The following is a 23,550-nucleotide window of genomic DNA, read 5'->3' on the forward strand; positions in this document are numbered from 1 at the left end:
ACTAAGAGCTTCTGCCACAAACAAATTCATAGTGCTCTGGCTAGAAATCTATTCAACATCCAGTCTGAAGGCTGTTAACATAACCTCAAATTGCTCCATATTTTGAATAAGCCCTACCTATCCTCAACTGCTTCAAGAATCTCCTTGATCACTAGTGTCCTTCAGATCCTCTTTGGAGGAACACTGGATTCAGGCCAAGTCCTCTTAGCCCACCTTTTTGCCTAGAACCCTGCCATCATCCTTAGCCTATTAAGAACCCAGACCTAGATGCCCATCTGCCTTGGACATCAAATTCCCAATGGGCTGAAACCCACAGCTGCCACCCCAAGCATTAGGGGGAAAGGAAACTGGTGGATAAGCCCAGAAGCTGAATTGGCTCGAGCCCCACAAAACTCCAAGCAAATCCTAAGCAGGCTTACCCCGGTGGTGCAGAGAACAACCTTGTCAAAGGCCCCTTGCCTCCCTGGACCCTAAGCTCTCAAGGCCAGCAGTCATCTTAGAAGAGGAAAAGGAAGAATGGCCATGCAAGGAAGGGCCTGTTATTAATTGATTTCCCTCCCCATATCGTATGGTATTCTTCCACTTTCCAACCTCATCTGGGACAATGGCTTTCCTAGCCTCAGGGACCAAATCATTTCCCACATCTACAAAATAGAAGCCCACCCCTCCCCACGCTAAAACACCATATATGGAGAATGTTACTTGGTAAGGGTCATGATTCACTTTACACAAGCCTTCCAATCAGTTCAGTTCACAGAGCTACTCAAGAACACTGCACGAGGGCTTCCCTGATGGCACAGTGGTTAAGAATCCGCCTGCCAGTGCAGGGGACACGGGTTCGATCCCTGGCCCGGGAAGATCCCACATGCCGCGGAGCAACTAAGCCCGTGTGCCACAACTACTGAGCCTGTGCTCTAGAGCTCGCAAGCCACAACTACTGAGCCCACGTGCCACAACTACTGAAGCCCGCGCACCTAGAGCCCATGCTCCACAACAAGAGAAGCCAACACAATGAGAAGCCTGCGCACCGCGACGAAGAGTAGCCCTCGCTCACCGCAACTAGAGAAAGCCCATGCGCAGCAACAAAGACCCAACGGAGCCATAAATAAATAGATAGATAGATAGATTAAAATTAAAGAACGCTGCACGAGGTTGACGTCTGCAGGACAAAGCAGACCGCTGGGGTCTCGGCCCGGCCCTCAACCTCAGCCCAGCACTCACCTTGGGTCCAAGGGAACTGCGGACCACAACCTTGGCTTGCGGCTGCTGCTCCTCTCCATCCTTCTCTTTGCCGCACTTCATTTTCTTGGGCGGCAGAGGTTCGGTCACCCCATCGGTCACCACCGAGTCTGGTTGCCACTTGTTCTTGCAAGGAAAGACACCTACACTTTCCTGTTTCACTCGAGCCTGCCCAGCCTTACTCCGCACTTCAGCTTGGCCCCTCTGGGTAGCTGCTGGGAGGCCATCGGCCCGGAAGCAGGTGGCTAAATTGAAGACCACATCACCATCCACCTTCTCCATTTTCACCCGCCCCAGGTCCACCTGGCTTCCGAGCTGTGCAAGGTCTGTGCTGGAGGCCCTCTTGCCGCTTGGGACCACGTCCAAGATGATTTCCTTGGGGCGGCTGTCATGAGGTAGCAAAGGCAGCTCGGGCATCTTGTGCAGGTTCTGGGGGGTGGCCAGGACCAGCTCATGGGACATATAGGTGGCCAGCACTTGGTTCTTAGGCTTCGTGTCTCCTGCCAGCTTCAGGCCACAAGCCCCCTGGGGGCCTTCCAGCTTAGGAGTGCTGTCGGGGCAGAGGTGGCTCTCTGATTCCTCAGGCCCCTGATTCACTCTCAGGTCCCCACTGCTAGGCTGCACAGACAGTGCCAGGGTCCCTGTCTGAGGGCTGAGCGTCAGGAGGACAGGGTTCACTTGTTCCTCGTAAGGCTTGGCAGCAATCCGGCAAGTTTTGTTCTTGGTGCCCGTGTCCTGCTCTGGAGCAAAGGGGCCCCCGGGCCGTGGCTGCCCCTCGGGAAGTCCATGCACAGCCTCACTAGGGCCAAGGGATGGCACACCAGAAAACTCAGAAACGACGCTGGTGGGCCTGATGGGCACCCCCTGGCTGGGGGTCAGCTGCCCGGCACTGGAAATGCCGATAGAAAGCAGAGACGCCTGGTGGTATGGTGACCAGCCAACAGGCAGGACCTGGGTGCTGGTGGGTTTCCCGTTGACTGAACACCGTGGGTAAATATTTGCTGGCCCTGTGGGCTTCCAGAGGGAGAGCTCCTTGGTTTGGCAGCCCGGCAGCCCAGGGGCGATGCGGGCTGGGGTGTAACGCTTCACTGTGCTTGGCTGTCCCTCAGTCCCAGCCTGGCTGCCCTTCTTGCCACAGGGGGCACCAGTGCTCTTGGGCTCTCCTTGATCGATGATGGAGATGGGCTCCTGCTTGGGGAGATGACGGGGGTCTCGGTTGAGGCCCAGGTTGGGGTCTTTGTTCAGCAGGAGGGATGCAGGCACTGGGTTGGCCACTCCCACGTAGGTGCCGGGAATGGTGCTGATCAGCGCAGTGGAGTTCTTCACCCAGGTGCTTGGGTCCCCGTTCCTCACGATCTCAGGAAAGATGACGAAGGGCGAGGAAGTGGAGCCCAGGCATGAGGTGACATTGCTGCCGGCAGCCTGGGTCGTGCGCTGGGACCTAGACAGGACCGTGGAGAGGAGGGCCTTGCTGCTGGTGTGCACGGGGGTCAACACGGGCATGGGAGGCGTCTTGCGCTGGTTCGGCAACGGGAGCTTCTGCCGGTTGGACTTGGAGGAGAGGTCCAGGGGCATCTCGCTGCACTCAGGCGGAGAGGCCATCTCTCGCTCCAGCTGTGGAGGTGACTTGAGGGGAGAGAAAGTGACGGAAGTCCCTTCTGTTTGTTGCTCGTTGCCACCTGGCATCTTGGCAGGATGCGATGGGGCTGAGCTCACGCTGGGGGCTGGCAGCAGAGGCTGTGGTGGTGGAAGCACCTTGGCAGAAGCAGTGGAGAGGGAAGTATCTGCCAAAGGCCCGGGGACCCCATCGGGTGCAGGCTGGGTGCTGGTGCTGCTGGATGGGGAAGCGCAGGGGAGCCTGTTCACCTCCAGAGAGACCAGCTTGGACTCCGAAGTCAGAGGCCGGGCCACAGAAAATGCATATGGGTAAGACCGCAGCTCTGGGGAGGCCAGCACCCCAGGGAGACACCTGTCCTGCAGGTAGGATGGCAGGACAGGGAGTGTAAGGGTGGAGGAGACTCCCAGGGTGGTTGGCAGTGTGGCCACGCTGAGTGGCTGCCCACAACTTGGAGGCGGGATATAGACCAGCGGCTGGCTCGGGGTCAGCACTGTCCCTGGCTGAAAGGACAGGGGTACTTTTTGCATAGCTGGTGCCTGAGCTGCAGGAAAACACACTCGACTCAAACTAAAGGACGCCGGGATGGGTGCAGAGGTGGGAATGGCAGTGGGCGTGGCAGCCGGCATGGGCGTGGGGGCTGGAGTGAAGATTGGGGCTGGGGTGGGTGCAGGCACCGGCGTGGGAGCAAAGGCAGGGATGAGGGTGGGGGTAGAAGGCGGGCCAGAGGACGGGGTCGGGGTGGGCATCGGCACCGATGGAGGGGCGGGAGCTGCCGGAGGCGTGGACGACGGCATCGGAGCCAGAACTGGAGTGGGGACAGGTGCGAGGACCAGGGTCGGAGCCGAAGGGGGCACAGGAGCCTGGATCAGAGCCAAGGGAGGAGCTGAAACTGGGACTGAGATGGGGGTAGGGGCTGGAGCCGACAGGGGGACGGGGCCCGACGGGGGAGCAGAAGCTGGCACGGGCACCAAGACTGAGGCCGAAACCGAAAGAGGGTTCGAATCGGAGATGAGTGTGGGCACTGACGGTGGCGCCGGAGCCAGAGCCGGGACTGGTGCTAAGGGAGGGGAAGGGGCCGGAACCGAAGTGGCAACCTGGACGGGAACGAGCCCAGAATGGGGCACCGGGGCGGGGACAGAGAGGGGGACCTGGAATGGATCTGGAACAGATGGGGGGACAGAGGCTGAACTGGGAGCCGGGGGGCAGATGGGGGCTGGCAGCGGACTGAAGTTAGTGGTAACCAGAGGCAGGGTGCCCTCCACGGGGACGCCAGTTCCTAGAGTTGCCAAAATGAAAGTATTCTTCTCCCCGACACCCTGCCGAGAGTCCAAAGCCTTCGCCCCAGCTGGCGAGCAGTCCACCTGTTTGCTCATTTGGGTGCTGAGGGGAGTCCAGGAGCAGTCTGCCGTGCCGTTGCTGGCCTCTGGGCCGTCAGAAGTGGGAAGCTTGAGCCCGTCTCCCGGGCTGCTCAGTGGCACCAAGGGGCCCCCTGCCTCTGCCACATTCCCAGCATAGTCCATTTTCGGCTGGGCGTCGTCAGGCCTGTCTTCTGACTTGTGCCCAAGTTTTTCTGTTGCACTGCCATCTGGGTCTGCCCCCCGGGCATTACTGCCACTTCCAACTGCCGTGAGCTCCACCTGCAACGACAGAGCAGCGTGCCCATCTTAGCGAGCTCTCTGTAGATCGTGCAAGTGTCCCGAGGCCCGGGAGAGGTGACTGCTGGTCCTCTTTGCAACTCGACCAACCAGGCAGAAGCAAAGAGAAGCTGGCCAATTTCTGCCTCACATACAGCAACTCCTGGGAAACACCCTGTCCTTTCCTGGCCCCCTTCTTGGGATGGCAGGCTGGGCACGTTGCCTGAGCAGTTCAGCTCCACCCGTTGGCAGGTGGCATGTGGTTCTGCATGGCCCCTTACCTTGGAAAAACTGCTGACACAAAACTCCTGAGATCCAAAGTGCTGGCAGTCACCTGTCGTGGACTCCTCATCAGAAAGAGGTGCTCTTCTAGCATGGGAGACACAACCAGAAAAGGGACATGAGACCTAGTCTTCAGGCCACCACCACCTTCCCCAGAACGCCCCCTGCCTGCCTGGGTTCCCATAAAATCCTCCTGTCTCGCTTCCCTTGGTGGCTTGGGGGAAATCACAAGGAACTAGGGGTGGGGGAGGTCCAGGCTGAAAACTGGAGCCTCTGTGCCCAGCTTTTCAAGTTCCTGCAAAGGAGCCTGATCTGACTAGACTCCCCTCTTTGGGCTGTGTGTCCTAGGGCTCTCACCAGGAGTGTGGAGGACCCCAGCACCTTTGCCTTGTCCCTAGAGCTTATCCATCAAGGTGACCGCCCAGGAGGTACTGAGCATTGCCAGAAGGGGAGAGGTCATTCACAGAAGATCCCAAAAGGCATGCAAACTGCTTTTCTTGTAAATATGATCTTATTTTAAGTCTACAAGGAAAGCTGGCTGCAGGTACCATAAGGGTAACCCTTTCCTAAAACAAATAACCACCCCCATTGTGTTTCATGTTCCAAATCCAAATCATCACCTAGTCACCCGACGAGCTTGCCTAGAGCAGGTACACGTTTACTAGCGCATATAATGATACTCATCTGAGGCAGGTCACTGAGCATCAAGGGGCATTTCAAGGGCACAACTTCTTTCCCTCTAGGGTATCTCTTCCCCTTCTCTAGGGCACCAGAGAGCTCAAGCCAGCACCCTCCTCCCTACCTTTCTGCTCTTGCTTGCATCCTATCCCCTGCCAGCTCCCCCACTCCCTGCTTGGCCTCCCAGCACCACTGCATTTTCTCCCATCGCAAAGGGAAGGAAGCCTTCAAGGCTACAGACCCCGAATTCAAGTTGGTATATTGCAGAGGGAAATGCTCAAGGCCAGAGAGCTGGTTCCCAAAGGAGGAAAACTCAACTGTACCCTCACCTCCTCAAAATGTCTTCTCTAAAATTTGGGCAAGAATCTTAGAAAATGGTATATCCTGACCAAAAAAAAAAAAAAAAAAGGTCAGACTGGGAGGGTGAAGTTGAAGAGAAGACAAACACCCCCTGGAAGTTTGGTATTTTGAGTTATAGCAAGAACGTGCCACTGCTGCCCTAGGGAAGACACCAGTGGGGCAGGAGCCATGGTGTGAGTGGCCAAGTGGAAAGCCGAGGTGCAAGAATAAAGCTCCAGAAGAAACCCTGAGATGTGGCTCCTAGGGTGCAAAGCACAGGAATGCTCTGTGCACCTCTGGGGAGCTAGACTGCCTTGGGGTTTGCCCCCCTTCTTCAGAGCCTCGCCCTGAGCTCTGCAACAGCCAGGGAAGAAGCCAGTAGCTGCCTCACCAGCCATCCTAACCAAAGGGCAGTCAGGGCGCCCACAACCAACCCCCACAAGAACTAACTCCTTCCCTCCCACTGGAACAGGGCACTGTTGATGGACCCCAAAATTGTACCTGGGGCAAGAGAAGCAAAAAAGGCAAGGGGATCACCGCGGGCCTCTCCCCATCTTTTCAGGGCTCCAGAAGGGACTAACCGGGGGGGAAAGGCTTGTTCCCTTTAAAAGGCATCTAGGCTGGCAGAAGTGGGAGGGTTCCACTGCTGGCAGTGACTGCTGGTGACAAACAGAAATGATCATAAGAAGAGAGCAGGGCTGGAGATGCAGTCAGGGGTCCCGAGGAAGGGGAGCCTGAGGGAAAGGGCAAACACACTTCGACATCAACCCCTGAGAGCCCAGAAAAGCAAGACCAATACCCAGCCTTAGGCCAGGCCAGGGATGGTTTTGCGGGGAGGATGGTGACGAGGCAAAAGGAGCGGCAGGGAACCACCCCCTTCACCAGCCCCACATGAGGGACCGCAGAGGGGAGACACTATTTCCATTTCCCCCGTCCTGACCATACAAAGGGGAGTTCAGCTGCATATTCGGCCCTCCTTGCTCGGCTCCCACCCTGCATAAAGTCACCTTGAAAGTAGACACCCTGCCTTCGAAGGCAGCCACCAGAGAACGGCAGAGCCACAGGCCCAGAGACTCTGGAGGTGGCAGCGACAACAGCAGTCCTGGCTACTCCAGCCATACCCACACCTGAGTGCCAGCCCCCAAGGCTCTGGGAAAATGCCCTGTGGCCACGTTTCAAACCCTCTGAGGAGAGAGGTGTGTAAAGCCAAGCAAATGTTAAATTGCTCCATTGAGAGAAGAGCCTGGGACAGAGACAGCTTGCAGGGCAGGGGTGCCTGGGGAGAGGAGGGTCAACCGGGCAAGATTAGGAGGGCGTGGGTGGCGGGGAAAAGGGAGCAGGGGTCAAAGCAGTCTTCAGTCAGGTCTGAAAATCAATCCCACCTTTTCTTCCCAACAGAGATGACCCTGGGCCGTTATGCTCAAGGCTTTGTTGAACTTAAACCAGAAACAGCCATAACCTTTCAGGGCTCTTTTCCTAATTATTAAGGGCTAGCACCACTGTCAAACCAGACCTTTTTCACTTCCTGTTGGGTCCTAACTACATGGCACACATCTCGCTTAGATCGCAGTCCCTGCAGACTTCCCATAGCACCCCAAGACTGCCTTCATTCCAGCCAAGGTCTCCCCCAAACACACCGTGTGAGAAATACCAGCCCTCACGTGAAACACCTACTCATCCCCCAAGCCCCGGCGCAAAGGCCACTGCCTCTGGGAAGCCCTCCTGTATTCCCCCAGGAAGTTTTTCATTCTGGCCTCTAGACTCCCACGGGACCTGTACACGCCACTCAAACAGCACTTACCACCAATATCCCATGACTACTGGTTTGCTCTGATTGAGTTTAATAAATGTTTGGTGAATGAAGGCATGAATGGGTACAAGAAAGGAAGCAGCAAGCAAGCAGAGGGATTTAGCTGGAGGCTTGTCTAGAGTCGGCCACCTGAGGCCAGCATAAAGCCCCTGTCCCCAGTTTCTACAGCCCTCAGCTACATCTGATGGTGCTAGGCAGGCTTCTCAAACATAACTTTAAGAGTTAACCCCCAGATGCAGCTTTACACCCAAAATGTCGAAGTTCTACAGGTGGTCAAGGGCTAAGGAAGATGGTTTTTAAATAAGGTGAGATCACATTTTAGAAATCAGCTATAGCATGGCCTGGGCTGTAGCGGGAAGGTGACAGCAACGGGTAGATGAGATCAGGAGTGACAACACTTAAAAAAGGTCATCTTAACCACTTGGCATATTTGGTAATCTAACATCCCAAGAAAGGTCCATAAGGAGGGAAAATCAGGTTCGGGCCCACTTCCTGGTCCTTTTTCAGAGGGGATTTAGAATAGACAGTAAACTAAGGTAACTTGTTCATTGATTTTTTGAAGGCTCTAGTCCAGATCTCTACATCAAAGTCTCAACTACTTATAACTAGCTGTCAATGAATACTCCCGCAAATCAATACCAGCACTCTGCCTTCCCCAGATCATCTCTTAGTTATTATCTAAGGACATATGTCATATGCAAAGGAAAATACCTTTCTCGTGCAGATCTGAGAATTTTGTCTTATTTTCCTTGATCTTGATTTTTATATTCTAAAATTAAATTCCTTTTAAGTCCATCTCTAACTTGTTCCTCAATATAGACAGCGTTAAACCATCAGGAGCTAATGGCTTTAAAAAAATAATAAAAAGGTCTATTCTCCTAACCTGAACCTCACACAAGTACATACTTCTCCAGTTAAGAACAGAAGAAAGTAGATACACACAAAGATGCCCATTCCTTTTCCCTTCAATATTACCAACACTCTCCCACATGCACACACACCCATGCACACACTTCCAAGATTTCCCCAAGGAAATGTCAGATCTTGAGTCCCAGGAAAAGCCATATCGTTCTGTATTCTAGGTGACTGACTTGATGTATTTGGATTTCAACAGTCGATATATTGAAACCAGCAAGCATGGGGGAGTCATACCTTCTCTAAAAATGGGAGAGGCAATGCAACCATCACACACAGCTCTTTGGCCAAGGGTTATGAAAATCAAATGTAGAATCTGAAGGCCATTTTGAGTGCTCTTCACATGGGGCATGATCAGGAAATGGAACAGCCTGGTCAACCCAGTATTTTGGTGAACAGAAAACTGAAAACACACGCAGATCAGGCAAGCATCACCAACTCTCAATTTCATACGAAAACTACGTTAAGCAGTTTGATCCTCCTTTGATACTTCATAAGGATCTCACTGCGAATCATCATTAGCCTCGTGAGGCAGGAAAGTGCTGATCACCAGAATACCCACTAACAGTTTCCAGTATAAAGCTGAATGACAAAATCGCCTTTCTTCCAGGCTTAGATCAAGGACCAAAAATATCTTACACGTATCCTTGAGCACAGAACATGGATGCAGCAAATAAAACTTGCAATTGCCCAAGCTTCCCTTTAATCCACAATCTGACAGTTCTTAATGAGCAGACAAATACTAGTCGGCGAAAGGTCATCTGTTGGCCTCCTCACTTTCATCTGAACAGGGATGGCATGGCAGAGCAGGCCACTCACACAGCCCCAGCCCCAGCCCATCTCAGGAAAATTAGAAACAACCAGCAGCCTCCTCCCCAGGGTCCCCCCTCAGGCGCTGCTGCAGCTACCCCGCTAGGGAGCAGGCACCGCTCACTGGAAGCCGGCAACAGCCACCTTCCCAGCCTTCTCACCTCTCCTCGTTGATGCCACACATGCGAATCCGGTCAGAACTGGTCCAGTTGTGCACGCCGCTGTAGAGCGGTGCTGTAGAGATCATGACAGCCACTCACCACCAGCTAGGACCTGCTGTGGCCACTCCCCCTGGGGAAAAAGAACTCCCAAAAATCAAAACTTGTAACACGGACAGCTGCTTTAACCACCTTTTATGCGGAAACATTTAAATAAATAAAGGTAATTAGAGTACCAAAATGTTAAAGCAGTCTCTCACAAGCCAGCCTGCTATGGAAAATTAAGGTCCAAATGGGGATGAGGGGGCACCAGCTTTCCAGGAATCCATAGGTTTCAGGATGGAGACGAGGATGCTGTTAATCACCTAGAGTGATTAAATTATCTGAAAGACAGATATGCATGAGTGTTCGAGGAAATTCAATCTATTTCAGACAAGTGAGATGCCAGTATATTGTTCTACACACTTTTAGCCTAACCAACTACAATTAGGGGGTCATTCCCATATATGAACAGGGCATCGAAAGACTACTGGGGAATCTTTTTCTCGTCAACTCTCCAATCCATGAGTACTGAAGTATTTGAGTGACATAACCAATTTAAGCTCTCCAGAGGAAGCACATGCTTTCTTTATAAGCCCTTCAAAAATACTCATTCTAATTTCAAGTTAGGAGTTATATAGATATAATGCATATACCTAACCTGGTTTAAAGTGCCCTTCAGATCAGATGCCATACTCCTGTGCTCTGACCACAAACAAACAGAAAACAATGCTCCATCAAGAACCGCACATGTCTGCCCTTGGCCCTTCCTATCCGTCTGTCATCCCCACGACCTACCGCCCCCTTCACCAGCCAATGTCGGGTTCTCGCTGTTGACAACCACTGCACAGCCAATTCACCTTCCAGAGAAAATGAGGCATCAAGAGAAAGAGGTTTATCCAATGAGGTTGTCTTGAGACCCTCAAACTCGAATTAACTTATTAGCTAAAAGCCTTATTCATCAAAGCTCAACTGAACAAAACCCTACAGTGATCAGAATTTTATGCTGTTCTCCACTTTCCAAAGAAGTAAACCACAGTAAAATACAGTCACCTCAGGAATTTGTTTCATTTATCCTTTATACAATTTTCAGAGATTGTCCATATTCAACACAATATCACTTACTCATTCAACAAATACGTATTGACCACCTACTATGTGCTGGCACTGTCCTAGGTACTGGGGATTTAACAATTAACAAAAAAGACCAGAAATCTCTGCCTTCATGGAGCTTATATTCTAGTGGGACGAGATGGACAATAAACACGTTAAATGAGTCTGTGTTACAGTATGTTAGAAGGTGGTATAACACAGGCTAAGGGGCAAGGGCGATGGTTAGGGGTGGGGAGTGGAACGGGCTGCAACGTGTAAGTGCGTGAACCGAGTAGGCTTTGCTGAGAAGGAGACATTTAAACATCCTGAAGGAAGCAAAGAGGCGAGCCATGTGGATATCTGGGGAAGAGCATTCCAGGCAGAAGGAACAACCTTGCAAAGGTCCTTAAGGCACGAGGTGCCTGCTAAGATCAGAAAAGAGCCAGGAGGCCAGCGTGGCTGGCACAGAGGGAGCAGACAAGGGAGAGAGTCAGTGAGAGGACAGCAGGGCCACATCCCCCATTCTCTCCTTGGTCCTCATCCTACTCCTGTCCCTGTCGCATAGGATACCGCTGCCTTTGCCCCTTCCTTTGTACTTGCCCCTTTCCTGGCTTTTCAGACCCAGTGCCTGCCGGCCTATCTGGGGCCCTTCTCTCCTGCCACCCCAGAAACCTGGCCCTCGGTCTCTCCTTACCTCTGCCACCCTCTCCTATCCCCCTTCCCCTTCCCTCCCTCTTTCTCTTCCTACCCCACCCATCTCTCTGTCTCTTTCCCTTCCCCCTCCTCTCTCAATCTCTCTCTCCCATTTCTCTCTATTTCTCCTCATCATTCCCCTTCCCCCTATTATTCTCCCAGATTTCTCTGTCTTCCCCTCTCCTCTGCTTCTCTTCTCTCTCCTCCCCTGCCATGGTCCCCTCTCCTCCAATGTTCTTCCCGTTCCCACCCCTCCTGCCCCTGTCCTTTCCCTCCTTTATCTCACCTTTCTTATTTCCCCTCAGGCTCCACTCTCTCCTCCCTTTCCTCCTCCTTCCCTTCCTCCCTCCCCGCTGCCCCCCCCCAACTCTTAGTCCTCGGGCCTCAGCCTTCAGTCTCCCTCTCTTGTCCTTCTGTCTTCCTCTGTCTCTCCTCTTCCTGTCTCTCTAGCTCAAGTCTGGCTCTCCCCAACCCCTCCGCTCCCCTCCCTCTGCCCTAAACCCCCTCCCTCTGTGTGTGTGTGTGTGTGTGTGTGTGTGTGTGTGTGTGTGTCCTGCCCCTCCTTTTCGCTTAGCTCAAGAGCTCCCACAGTTTCAACTCACCCCTTTGTGCGCTGATGACTCCCAAATCTGCATCTCTAGCCCTGACCTCTCTCCTTAGACCCAGACCAGAATTTCCAGCTGGCAGCAACTTGCTGTTAATTGGATGTCCACCGAGCCCCTCAAACTCAGTGTCTCAAACCGAACTCATTATCTGTTACCATAAACCTGCTCCCCACCCCCATACCCAGCGTGTTTCCTACCTTAGGTAATAGCGCCACCATCCCCTAGCCTGGAAATTTCAGCATTCAACTCCTTCTCTCCCCCACCACCCACATGCCATCAGGAGTCAAGCCTTAATAATGCCATCTCCATCCTCTCCTTCTACCCCTCTCACCACTGCCCTGATGCAGACCCTCATCATCTCTCGACCAGAATATTACACTAGCCTCTTAACCGGTCCCTCTGCCTCCAATCTCTTAATTCTACAATCAATTCATCTTCTAAAGAACCAGTTCGATCACGTCACCCCCTCCCTCCTCCAAAGCTTTCAATAGCTTTCCTCTGTCTTCAGAATCAAGCCCACATTTCTTAGCACAGCATTCAGGGCCTTCCACAACCTGGTCTCAAACCTCCTGTCTAGCCTCCTCTTCAGCCACATCCTATTTCCCTGCAACCTTGCCACCCCAACTCCTGACCCTTCCCTGAAGTGGCCTCTCTTGTGTCCCCTCTTCCTTTCTGTCCTCTCTCAAAGCCTAGCTTAAATGTCATCATGTCATCTCCCCAGCCCCAGCCCCTGGTCGGTTAACTCCTCCCTCTCTGGTTCTCCTCAAACATTTCATTCCCACCCCTACCACAGCACAGATTCTTAGTCCCTCTGCTGTGTGGTTAGTTGGGGATGTGGCACATCTGTCTTGCCCCCACCCCCAGACAATCAGCTACTTACGGTAAGAAATACTGTCTTTTCTGTCTCTGGTTCTTCTGCGATATCTTACGTATAGTAAGTACTCAGTATATATGTGTTATATGGAAGTGAAACCTGGATGAGAATTGAGGTGGTGACCCTGAGAAATTACATGAAGCAAAAGAAACCTCCCTAAAAAGTATTCACCATGCTTACTGTTTAAAAAAAAAATGTATTTCAATGAAAACGCTATGCACTATCTATAGCACACCCTTCCAAGCTGCCTGATTCTAGCCCAGTTCATTGTCTTTGAGTTATTTTGCACCTTTGTAAATTGCAGGTAACTGATGGATATGCAAACTCTGTCTTGTCCCATGCAGTTTGGATTGACTTTCCTCCCCACTGTGGAAAAACCAGTTTTGCCTCCATTTGCAATTCAATTCCTTTACTCCATATAAATTTGTGCTTTTTGGACTTTTTCTTTGAACCGGCTATAACATCTGTCTGGTTCTCTTGCTGATTAACGAGTAAAATAAAATCTTTAATACGTGTTCATTTTTATATCTGTAAGAGACTCATGATTTTATCTTTTTCTGAAAGTTATCTTTAACATTCCTAAAACAGTTATGTGGGCTCACACATAATTTTAGAGAGATTTCCACAAGGGGTAAGACAAATGGGTTGACTGTCTACGTCACATCAGGTCACCGGGATCCCACTCCCTAAACATCCCGGTTGATCAAGTTTTGACTGTTTCTTAGAGTATCTTGGAATATCCCAGTTTAGGAAACAACAGCTCAGCCTGTTGGCTGACCAGCCTGGGACAGAAATCAGAGGGGGGAATCCTGGCATTTGCAAACAGAATAATGTATAAAACATCATTACCTAGATAAGGGAGTTTTTAGACCCCCCAAATCCCCAAATAACAATAACAACAACAAGAAAAGCAAGTAAAAACCAAAATAATTACCATACAATGTGCATTTTATGACCACCTAGAGAGCAAACCTGACCCTAGGCAGCCCCACTTTCACAAGATCCTGAAGATAGAGCATCTGCTTAAATCTCAACCTCCCACTCTTCCACTCTGATTTTGTCAGACCAACATCTCTTCTTACGTGAAGTCCTCTGCTGCTAATTAATAGTAGCCTTTGCGGAGGCAGGGAGGGGAGGAGAGGGGTAGAAAGCACAGTCAGGAGAGCACAGAGCTACGTGGTCTACACAAGAAGCAAAGATCGGTTCTCCCGAGCCAGAGAGTAGGCAAAGGGAACTTCTAAAGAGGCACCGGTGGCGTCAATGCCCACATAGGGCAGGAGGAGTCAAGGACAATGCACACCAACATTTCCCAAGAGTCAGAATCACCGAGGTGCTGGTTCAAAACACAGATTCATAGGTCCCAGCCCTGGAGATTCTAATCCAGTAGGCCCAGGGTTTTGTTTTGTTATTATCATATCCAATCAAATTAATAACCACTCAGCTGTACACTACGCCTCAGGAGAGGTGAGCAGAAAGGAAAAATCCTACAGACACGCCACACTTGGTAGGTTTCACTGGTGTACACACTTGGGGCCCAGCTTGCTTTTGCTCGTAGTGCCTGCACTCATGTGTGGTGTACAACTCTCCATCTCTCTCTCACTCCCTCTCTGATGGGAACCATCACATCAAAGGCAAAAGGCGAAGTTCCTAAAAGGAACTTGGAAGAAACCTGGTAATCTCAAGTGACCCAGGAAGCACAGGGATACGAAATACCGCAAAGGATTTTCCCAGATGTCACAACCATGTAATTGCTAAGAAATGAACAGCTGCACGGCCCCAGAATCGAATGCTGGTCACTGCCTGGAAGGCAGCAGGACCACTGTGAGCTGTCCCCACTTTGGGGGGAAAAACTCAAAAGACACATCCAACTCGTGGTGAGAACAAAGGAGAACACATGCTCCACCAATCCAAAGTGATAAGTGTGGCTGAAAATATAAAGAAAGAAAACTTTTTGATTTAGAAGGCACATGTACACATAAGTAGAAGGACTGACCAAGACACAAGGGAATGAATCCAAGAAGCGGGCGGCAAGAAGCAGGTAGCCAGGCACAATCACCGCACTATGAAACGGGGGAGACCAAAGAGAAATGGACTAATAGGAGAGCAATAACCTTAAAATGGTGAAAAGCGCTGCTAAGCTGAGGGCGAGCAGGTAGCAGACGAAAAACCATGATGAGGTAGAACTCTTTCCCCAAAAAATCCAAACGGAAAAAAAAAAATGCTCGAAGACAAGTGCAGGTGTGAAAGGCATAAAAGAGAAGCCCATAGCATATAACAACCAAAAAAGAAAAAAATGAAATAGGGGAACCTGAAATATTTCACCATAGTGGGCCAAACTGAAACACTGGGGGGAAGCACTGAAGACAGACATTTTAGAAAAGTTTAGAGAGAATATGTTCTCAAAAGGGGAAGAACATCGAATTGTAGCCCAAGTTAGGGTTGAGAGAGCTGGTAGTAAGGGACAGTCAGCACTAAAATCTCAAAGGAGATTGTACAGATTGGGTAGACTTTTTTGGTTCTGTTTTGAAAGGAAGATGCCCAAACAAGCAGATTTCACAACAACGACAAGCAAAAGCATGTGAGGAAGAGGAGGGCATGACAGGAGGTAACAGAGCATCTATCTGACTTTTTTTTTTTTTTTACGAAAGTAGACATTGTTAAAAACTTTTAGTTTTTACCCTTGAAAATGACCAGACAGGGGATTTCCCTGGTGGCACGGTGGCTGAGAATCCGCCTGCCACGCAGTGGTTGAGAATCCACCTGTCAGTGCAGGGGACATGGGTTCGATCCCTGGTCTGGGAAGATCCCGCATGCCGCGGAGCAGCTAAGCCCATGGGCCACAACTACTGAGCCTCCGCTCTAGAGCCCATGAGCCACAACTATTAAGCCCACGTGCCGCAACTACTGAAGCCCACACACCTAGAGCCTGTGCTCCGCAACAAGAGAAGCCACCACAATGAGAAGCCCGTGAACCGCAACGAACAGGAGCCCCCACTCGCCGCAACCAAAGAAAAGTCCACGCGCAGCAACGAAGACCCAATGCAGCCAGAAACGATAAATAAATAAAATAAAATAATAAAATTAATAAATTTATTTTAAAAAAAAAGAATCCACCTGCCAATGCAGGGGACACAGGTTCGATCCCTGGCCTGGGAAGATCCCACATGCCGCGGAGCAACTAAGCCCGTGCGCAACAACTACTGAGCCTGCACTCCAGAGTCCGTGAGCCACAACTACGAAGCCCGCGTGCCTAGGGCCCGTGCTCGCAACAAGAGAAGCCACCTCAATGAGAAGCCCGCGCACTGCAATAGAGTGGCCCCCGCTCGCCGTGAGGCTAGAGAAAGCTCACATGCAGGAACGAAGACCCAATGCAGCCAAAAATAAATAAATAAATTTATTAAAAAATAAAAGGAAAGAAAAGAAAATGACCAGACAGGGTGTTTGTTAGTCTAGTGGACCAGGTCCCCAGAATCACGTAGCTCCTTTTGTGGCCAAAGACCCCTTACGTGCAGAACAACTGGTGTTGGCAATGCATGGGATACAACTAGGACCCCTACACATAGCATGAAACCTGCCCATTTACTCCAGCTTGGACTCTGCCATCCAGACAGTAAATTAGAAACTCAAGATTAAGAAGGCCTCAGTTAAACTAAATCTGGTAGTACTCCCCCAGGACTCTTTTGGTTCACACTGTCTTGTGACCTGGAAGCAATTATGACTCTAAAAAAATGAAAGAGCCGGAAAATATTCCTCTTGAAGCCTGGCCCTGAATCTGTCCTCAAGAGGATAGGCGTGGCCAGTAGACAGTTAAAGAAGGAGGGCTGGGTCAGTGATGACTAATAAGTAAAGAAAACCAACTTTGGGACCTACTGCTCCAAGAGAAGTCCAGAGCCCTGGGGAAAGCTCCCGTAAGACAGAGGTATTCGCATTCTGATTTCACAGAAGCAAAGGAAAGGCCACCCTACTACCCCACTTTGGGAGAAGCAGCATCTAAGACACCCCCAAGGAGATCCAAGTGATCACTGGCATTGAGATCCTAGGGAACATGAAAAGGCCACGGCTTCCACCCAGTCACTAGAGTGCCTTTAGAGAGATGTCAAAATGTCTCAAAATCATTGTTTTCAATAGGAAAGTTTACACATACCCAACAAGGATAACTTTACCTGACTTTAGATATAGAACCCTCACCACAGGTCTTACCCTCCTTGTCCCTCTGCCTTCTTCCACGTGTAGGACTAGCATTCCTATTTTTCCTACTTAATTACATATCCGAAACCTCACCCCCCAATGAGGAAGTTCTTCCAACTTAAATTGTCTAATTTAATGATTTCCCATATAAGGATATTCTAATATTCTCCTCTGGCTCTCCCCTCAATATCAATATGCCCTCTTCTTTCCCTACCATTAACCAAATACCATTCCTTGAAACTCAAGAGTCCTGTATACATGCCCCAATCACTCTGCTTCCCTTTATGCAAAACAGGTTCCTCTACCACCATACACCACCACACACAAACATACAAACACACAAAATCAACTGAAAATAATCTGCTGGGCAATTGAAAGGAGGAAGGGGCCCTTTGCACTGTTCATCCCCACCTTCTATTCTAGCACTTCCTGGTTACCCTGAGTTTTTTATTTTTTTTCATCCAAATAGTTCCACGAGTTCTACTCCAAGGGATAAGTCTTATAAGGGACACTGCATCCTGTTCCCAGATGCATTCATTCCTGTATTTACCGAGAAGGCTAAGGAGTTGTCTGCACACGGCTCTAGCAAAGACACCTTCACAGACTCCATGGGTACCTCCATGTTTGAAAACCCTGCCTTATAAACATTTATGAGACTTGGATACAAAGGAATGTTAACTATCTGCTAAACGCATGAGAGCTTATTCATTCAAATGAATAAATGTCGTTACCTCCAAAGTAGTCACTTTGGGAAGCTAGACATTCATCTCAAAGCAGTGACCAAGGCTTGTGATCTCTTTGGAGCTCTCCCGGTGAGCATTACCATCCAAACCTTTCTCAAGCCAACTCACAGCCTTTTCAGTCTCCTCACACGCGCTGAATCCATCCAGAGTCATTTTGATGTTTTAAAACTGCCAACACCCATTCAGAATCATCTAATCACGAAACTGGCAATACCCTTGAAGAATGATATAAAGTTTACCGGCGGTAACCGTGGGTTTCACATCCGCGGTTGGCTGAATCGGGGATGCAAACCTCGCGCGCGAATGCGGAAGGCCGACTGTGTTCCTTCTACTCCGCTATTTTTTGTCAGGGACTTGAGCGTCCACGGATTTTCGTATCCATTTTGATATCCACGGGGGTTCCTGTAACCAATACCCCGCAGATACCAAGGGACGGCTGTACGATAGTACCCAAAGCCTAAACTGTGGGGGGCAAAACTTGGAGGGCATTTTCAGCCTCCACTTCTCAACCATCTGAGACATCTCACTATATGCAGTTACTATGTCATCTGCAAAAATTGAGAATAACACAAAAGCACTTGAACAGACCAAAGGTAATCGATTTCAGCAGTTTAGTAGGCAAAAACAAAAGTTTTAATCTCTCACGTATATTTTCATACCACCAGATCATTTTAGCTTTTCCACCCACTGCCAAGATACTTTTTTCCTATTATTCAAATAGTACTCACTTCCATTTCCTGCTGCAAGGAAATTATTTTACTCCATCTAAGGAAAATACCTCATCATAGCTTTAAACTGGACCTAGGCTCTAGGAACAAGATTTTGTGCAGCTTCTAGATGTCACAGATATCTAGAAAACCTAAACATCATGAAATTAATCAGTCCTTTTCCAAATGCAAAGCCACCTCAAAATGTCACCCTAAGTAACTAGGGTCATCCTTTGAACACTTCTCATTTCTACTAGATCAAAAAATGAGTTGGCTTTCCTCAATTTGGTCTTCAGCAGGACCATGTGAATATTTGGTGTGTCTTTCACACTCCAAAGTTGAATCATTGTAATCTGAGACTTCAATCCCTTTTGTGATGCTTCTGTGTCCTCCCTGCCATAAACTGTGACAGTGGCTCTCAGGTCCTCCATTTCAGTATACAGCATGCATGATATGGAATTTTTCACCTAAAGAGAATTCCTCCTCACCAAACTTTGGCCCTTTTTTTTTTTTTTTTTTTTTTTTTTTTGCGGTACGCGGGCCTCTCACTGTTGTGGCCTCTCCCGTTGCGGAGCACAGGCTCCGGACACGCAGGCTCAGCGGCCATGGCTCACTGGCCCAGCCACTACGCGGCATGTGGGATCTTCCCGGACCGGGGCACGACCCCGTGTCCCCTGCAACGGCAGGCGGACTCTCAACCACTGCGCCACCAGGGAAGCCCTGGCCTTTTTTAAAAAAAACTCTCCTGGACCTCTTACACAAATACTTGGAGAGGCCATTATCAGCCTATTTTTTTTCTATTCTCTCACCCCAGAATATGGGCTTAACTCATTTTGTACATTTACTCATTCAAAGGTACACACACACACACACACACACACACACACACACAAATTAGCTCACAGAATTTCAAACTCTCAACATTGGCTCAACCTGCTACCAGTCTATAGGTTTCTCAAGGCCAGAAAAAATATTTTCTACTTCTTTTAATAGTTCCTCCCAATAGTGTCTAGCATGACACAAAGTACACAATATGCGCTAGATAATTACTTGCTAAACTACAGGGAAAAACTAAAATTCCCTCTACCCAATACAGAAACCAAGAACAACCCCAAGTAAAAAGCATTGTGTCGGGCTTCTCTGGTGGCGCAGTGTTTAAGAATCCACCTGCCAGTGCAGGGGACACGGATTCAAGCCCTGGTCTGGGAAGATCCCACATGCCATGGAGCAACTAAGCCCGTGCGCCGCAACTACTGAGGCTGTACTCTACAGCCTGCAAGCCACAACTACTGAGCACCCGCACCTAGGGCCTGTGCTCCACAACGAGAAGCCACCACAATGAGAAGCCCGTGCACTGCAAGGAAGAGTAGCCCCTGCTCGCCGCAACTAGAGAAAGCCCGTGTGCAGCAATGAAGACCCAACGCAACCAAAAATAAATAATTAGTTAACTTTTAAAAAAAGGCATTGGGTCTTTGAATTCCTTTTACTTCCCATGATCTCTCATAAACTTTCTTTCTTCTCCTTACTTCCATGATAAAGAAACCACAGAAATAAAATAAAATTGGGCTGGGGCAAAACAATAAAGTCAACTTCCAATTATCTGTAGCTTAGCCGCAGCTAATTTTTAAACCCAGCCGACTTATGGACTGCCTTCTGCCACTTATGCCACTTATAGTAGATGTGTGCTCAGGGAACAACTCACTTTAATATTTGCCTAAGCATAATATAAATAGGAAGGTAGATCTGCTGGGGAGGGGGACAGGTAGAGAATAATAATGCATTTCTGAAGTCAAACAGAAATTATTAATTTGTTCACTGATCTAGTTTTAAATTGGCCTGGTATCACACTCTCCCTATATTGGCATAGCTGATTGTTGGCATCAAAGTTCACTTTGGCTGCAGAGAGGGACTATATTTTACAGCCCATCGTTTTTCTCTGCCCAAAAGTTTGGTTTGGGGATACCCGAGCTATTTGAGACGTTAATCTCTCTCATCCAATCACTGATGAACATCCTTGTCATAGAGCCATACCAGACCTGGGCTCTATCTACCAGCTCTTGTAGAACTTCCAGATGTCAGAGACAGCTGGAAAGCCCAACCAGTCATAATTAAACACAGCAGCCCTTTTCAGAAAGCAATGGCTTTTTAAAATGTCACCCTGGTAAACTACGTTTGGGTCATTTCTAAAGGACGGACCAAAATGTGCCCTGAAGTTTCGACTGGATATACACCCTTCAGTTCCTGTTCTGAAATACTAAGCACGGTTACAGCACAGCTGTTAAAGAAGCTGCCACTTCCACCTCAAAGGTGGATGCAATAATGCAGTGATGAGCCAAGCTCTTTCTTCCTACCACGTCGTAAATGCTAAATATGTACTAATACAACAGGAATATGGAGAAAGAGCACAGAGAATCAAGATATAAGGGGAGCACTCAGGAGCTATTGATAGTTTTCTTTCTGCCACCATGTTTACCATAGTGTAATATAAAAAGGTAATGTCATAGGACACAGTTGAATAAGAAAAACTAGATTATACTATAATAATAGATGCCATTTATTGGGCACCTGCTATGGACCTGGCACTATAGATGCATCATCTTGTGTAATCCTCACAGCCCTGTGAGACTGGGATTATCATCTCCATTTTATAGATGAGAAAACTGAGGCTCAAGAAAGTTCCACACGACTAGGAAGTAGAAGAATGAGGACTGCAACCGAGGGCTGTTATGTCTCCAAAGGCCTCCAGATAATTCTGATGCAGGCTAAAGTCTGAGAACCACTGGACCACACTACCCCGTGCATGGTACCACCAAGTCACGCTGAGTAAAGCCTCGTCATAGTAAGACACCTAATCACCTCTCAGGTCTAGGTATAGAGTGCCTCCCCTCACTCCGGGGCTCAGAGCCACATGTAGTGCACTTCTCTATAGAACTTGGAAAAATGAAAACCTGCTTGCTCTCCTTGTCCCCGGACACCAGCATTATAACAAAACTCGACTGTACCCTTAAATGGCACTAACACTAAGATTTCTAGGCATACCTTAGCAATGAGGTAACCAAATTTTGTTTCTTAGCAGACAGTCAAAGAAGCCTAAAACACAAAACTTTGCCTGCCCCTCAGTACTCTCGATTCTTCACGGATACTTAGCTTAAGGTCTTCTTAAAATCCAAATGAAGATGTATCCTGCGTCACATACTCTCATGAATAAGCTAAAAATTACCCCGTTTTACAAATAATAAATCATCTCTCTTCAAATTCATCACAATCCATTGGGCAGGGAGAATATGACCTTGACATGCAGCCTGCAGCCACTTTTTAAACAATGATTCACTTTTTAATGTTTTATGGGGAAAGGGTGGCTTCTGCTTTAAAAAAAAAAAAAAAAAAAAAAAAAGAGGGAACCAGAACAGCATATTGGAATGATGGGGATAGAAAAAGAGTTAAATTTTACTCTTGACCAGAATTCAACTTTAGTTCACCAAAGAAAGTTTTCATCATAAAAGAGTGCTTTTAAGTTATGAACAGTAGGAAAGCATATGATTTAGAAGGAGAACAGTTTCTACGTTATTTTAAGGATGACCATTCAAAAACTGGCGTTAATAAAGCCTAGTTTGTATGTGAAATTATATAAAATACTGTATAGCATCCTAGTGGCCGAAAGGTAGATTACTTCTTATTACCTCCCTCTTTGGCCGGTCAGATGCTAAACCTTCTGGCAAGCAGAGACTCACACCCAACTGGAACTCCAGCATTAAGAAATTTCCTTTCTTTTGGAAAACTCAAAGGTCTAGGGCCTTCCTTCCTCCCTCATGTAATCATCAGTGGCTTCTCCTTTTCCCTGTCTATTTTATCCCAACAATTTCCACTTTCCCCAGCACTCTCTCCTTTCCACTCTAGTGTTCACTTTCCCACCCAACTCAACCATGAACTCCTCCTCTCTCAATCCCAGATGCTGGTTGACACTGGAAAACAGCTCTCTACCCTCTGAGGCCATTCTAGTCCATCTCAAACTTAGCTCAGCCTAGAAGCAATGAACCACTCCAGCTGTCCAACCCCTGATTAGCGCCTCTCCTCTATGCCCCCACCCCACCCTCCAATTCTGGCCCAAGGCTCTCAGGCCACTGTTCTTTATCCTGTTTCTTTCTGGAATTTCCATCATCCATCTCCATATATCTAGGATTCCTCCCACTTGCAGACTGGAAAAACTGGTGTATTCCCACTTTCTCCTTCTTTCAAGGCCATTCTATTTAGGACGGTTAATTCCTTCCCCCATTCAATATCCTTACTTTAGTCTAGATTTTCTAATTAATGCTTAGACTTATAAGCCCTGGATCCCAGCTAACTTCTGCTTCCTGGGCCCTCCCAGGGCAGCGGCTATCAAAGGCAAGTTTTTACCTTCCCCACACCAGCTCCCAATGACATCTGAATAAACACCTTCCTTCTTTGGCTTGTTATCCCACCCTCTTTCTCTATTCTGCATTTTTCAGCCTGTACAGTATCCCTAAACTCCCTATTTCCTTATGTGTAAATATATTTCTATTTCTTCCTACATATCAGTTTCTCTGTAGCCCTATTTTTACCCAAGATCATCCTTCTCTCTTGCCCAAACCTTACTGATTCTAGCATGGAAGTGTAAAGAGCCTTAAAGATTCTTCAAACTTTACTTTGGAAAACATTATCCTGGAGATTTCAAGGTTCCACTTTTTCCTACTTAGCCCTAACATGGAACCAGTGTGATCACCTTTCTTCCCTCTTCACTGTCCAACCAACCCACTTCTGACTTCTCTTTCTGCCTTCCTTCTTTCTAGTATTCAAGTCCTTTTCTCCCATAATTCTGTTCCCCTAAAAGAATACCCTCTAAAACCCATAATCCAGACTCATCATGTTAAGATCCTCTGCCCCCTGTACTAACCTTTTTTTTCCTATGTAGTGAATTGTAGCATGAGTAAAGCAAAGAGACATCTGGAGGAACCCCCTTTGCTTCCCAAGAAAGTTTACATCACTGAGAAAGAAAGGGATCCTCCTTGCCTCCCTATCCTCTCCTGGTAAATCAAAACAACCAACTCTACAAGTGCCCTTGGTACAGCCACCATTGCTTGTGGAAATCCCCTCCCCCTCCACTCTGC

The 23,550-nt window shown here is 48.8% G+C and overlaps 1 protein-coding gene across 8 annotated transcripts in view; it reads right to left on the reverse strand.

The window, feature by feature from the left end:
• Positions 1 to 23,550, reverse strand: part of BCORL1 (BCL6 corepressor like 1) — a 61,865-nt gene that overhangs the window by 32,563 nt on the left and 5,752 nt on the right. For 4 of the 8 annotated variants that reach the window (XM_033849426.2, XM_033849428.2, XM_033849425.2 and 1 more), the window contains 3 exons: positions 9,487 to 9,616; positions 4,773 to 4,860; positions 1,222 to 4,494 (listed from right to left, as the gene is read on the reverse strand). In XM_033849426.2, the coding sequence (XP_033705317.1) occupies positions 1,222 to 4,494; positions 4,773 to 4,860; positions 9,487 to 9,572 (3,447 nt within the window). In that variant the 5' untranslated portion in view covers positions 9,573 to 9,616. Of the gene's footprint in view, positions 1 to 1,221; positions 4,495 to 4,772; positions 4,861 to 6,291; positions 6,450 to 9,486; positions 9,617 to 9,719; positions 11,232 to 23,550 lie in introns of those variants that run through there. The other 4 variants (XM_073799031.1, XM_073799033.1, XM_073799035.1 and 1 more) reach the window with 4 other exon arrangements.

Source organism: Tursiops truncatus, chromosome X, assembly GCF_011762595.2.
Source record: "Tursiops truncatus isolate mTurTru1 chromosome X, mTurTru1.mat.Y, whole genome shotgun sequence".
Lineage (NCBI taxonomy): Eukaryota > Metazoa > Chordata > Mammalia > Artiodactyla > Delphinidae > Tursiops > Tursiops truncatus.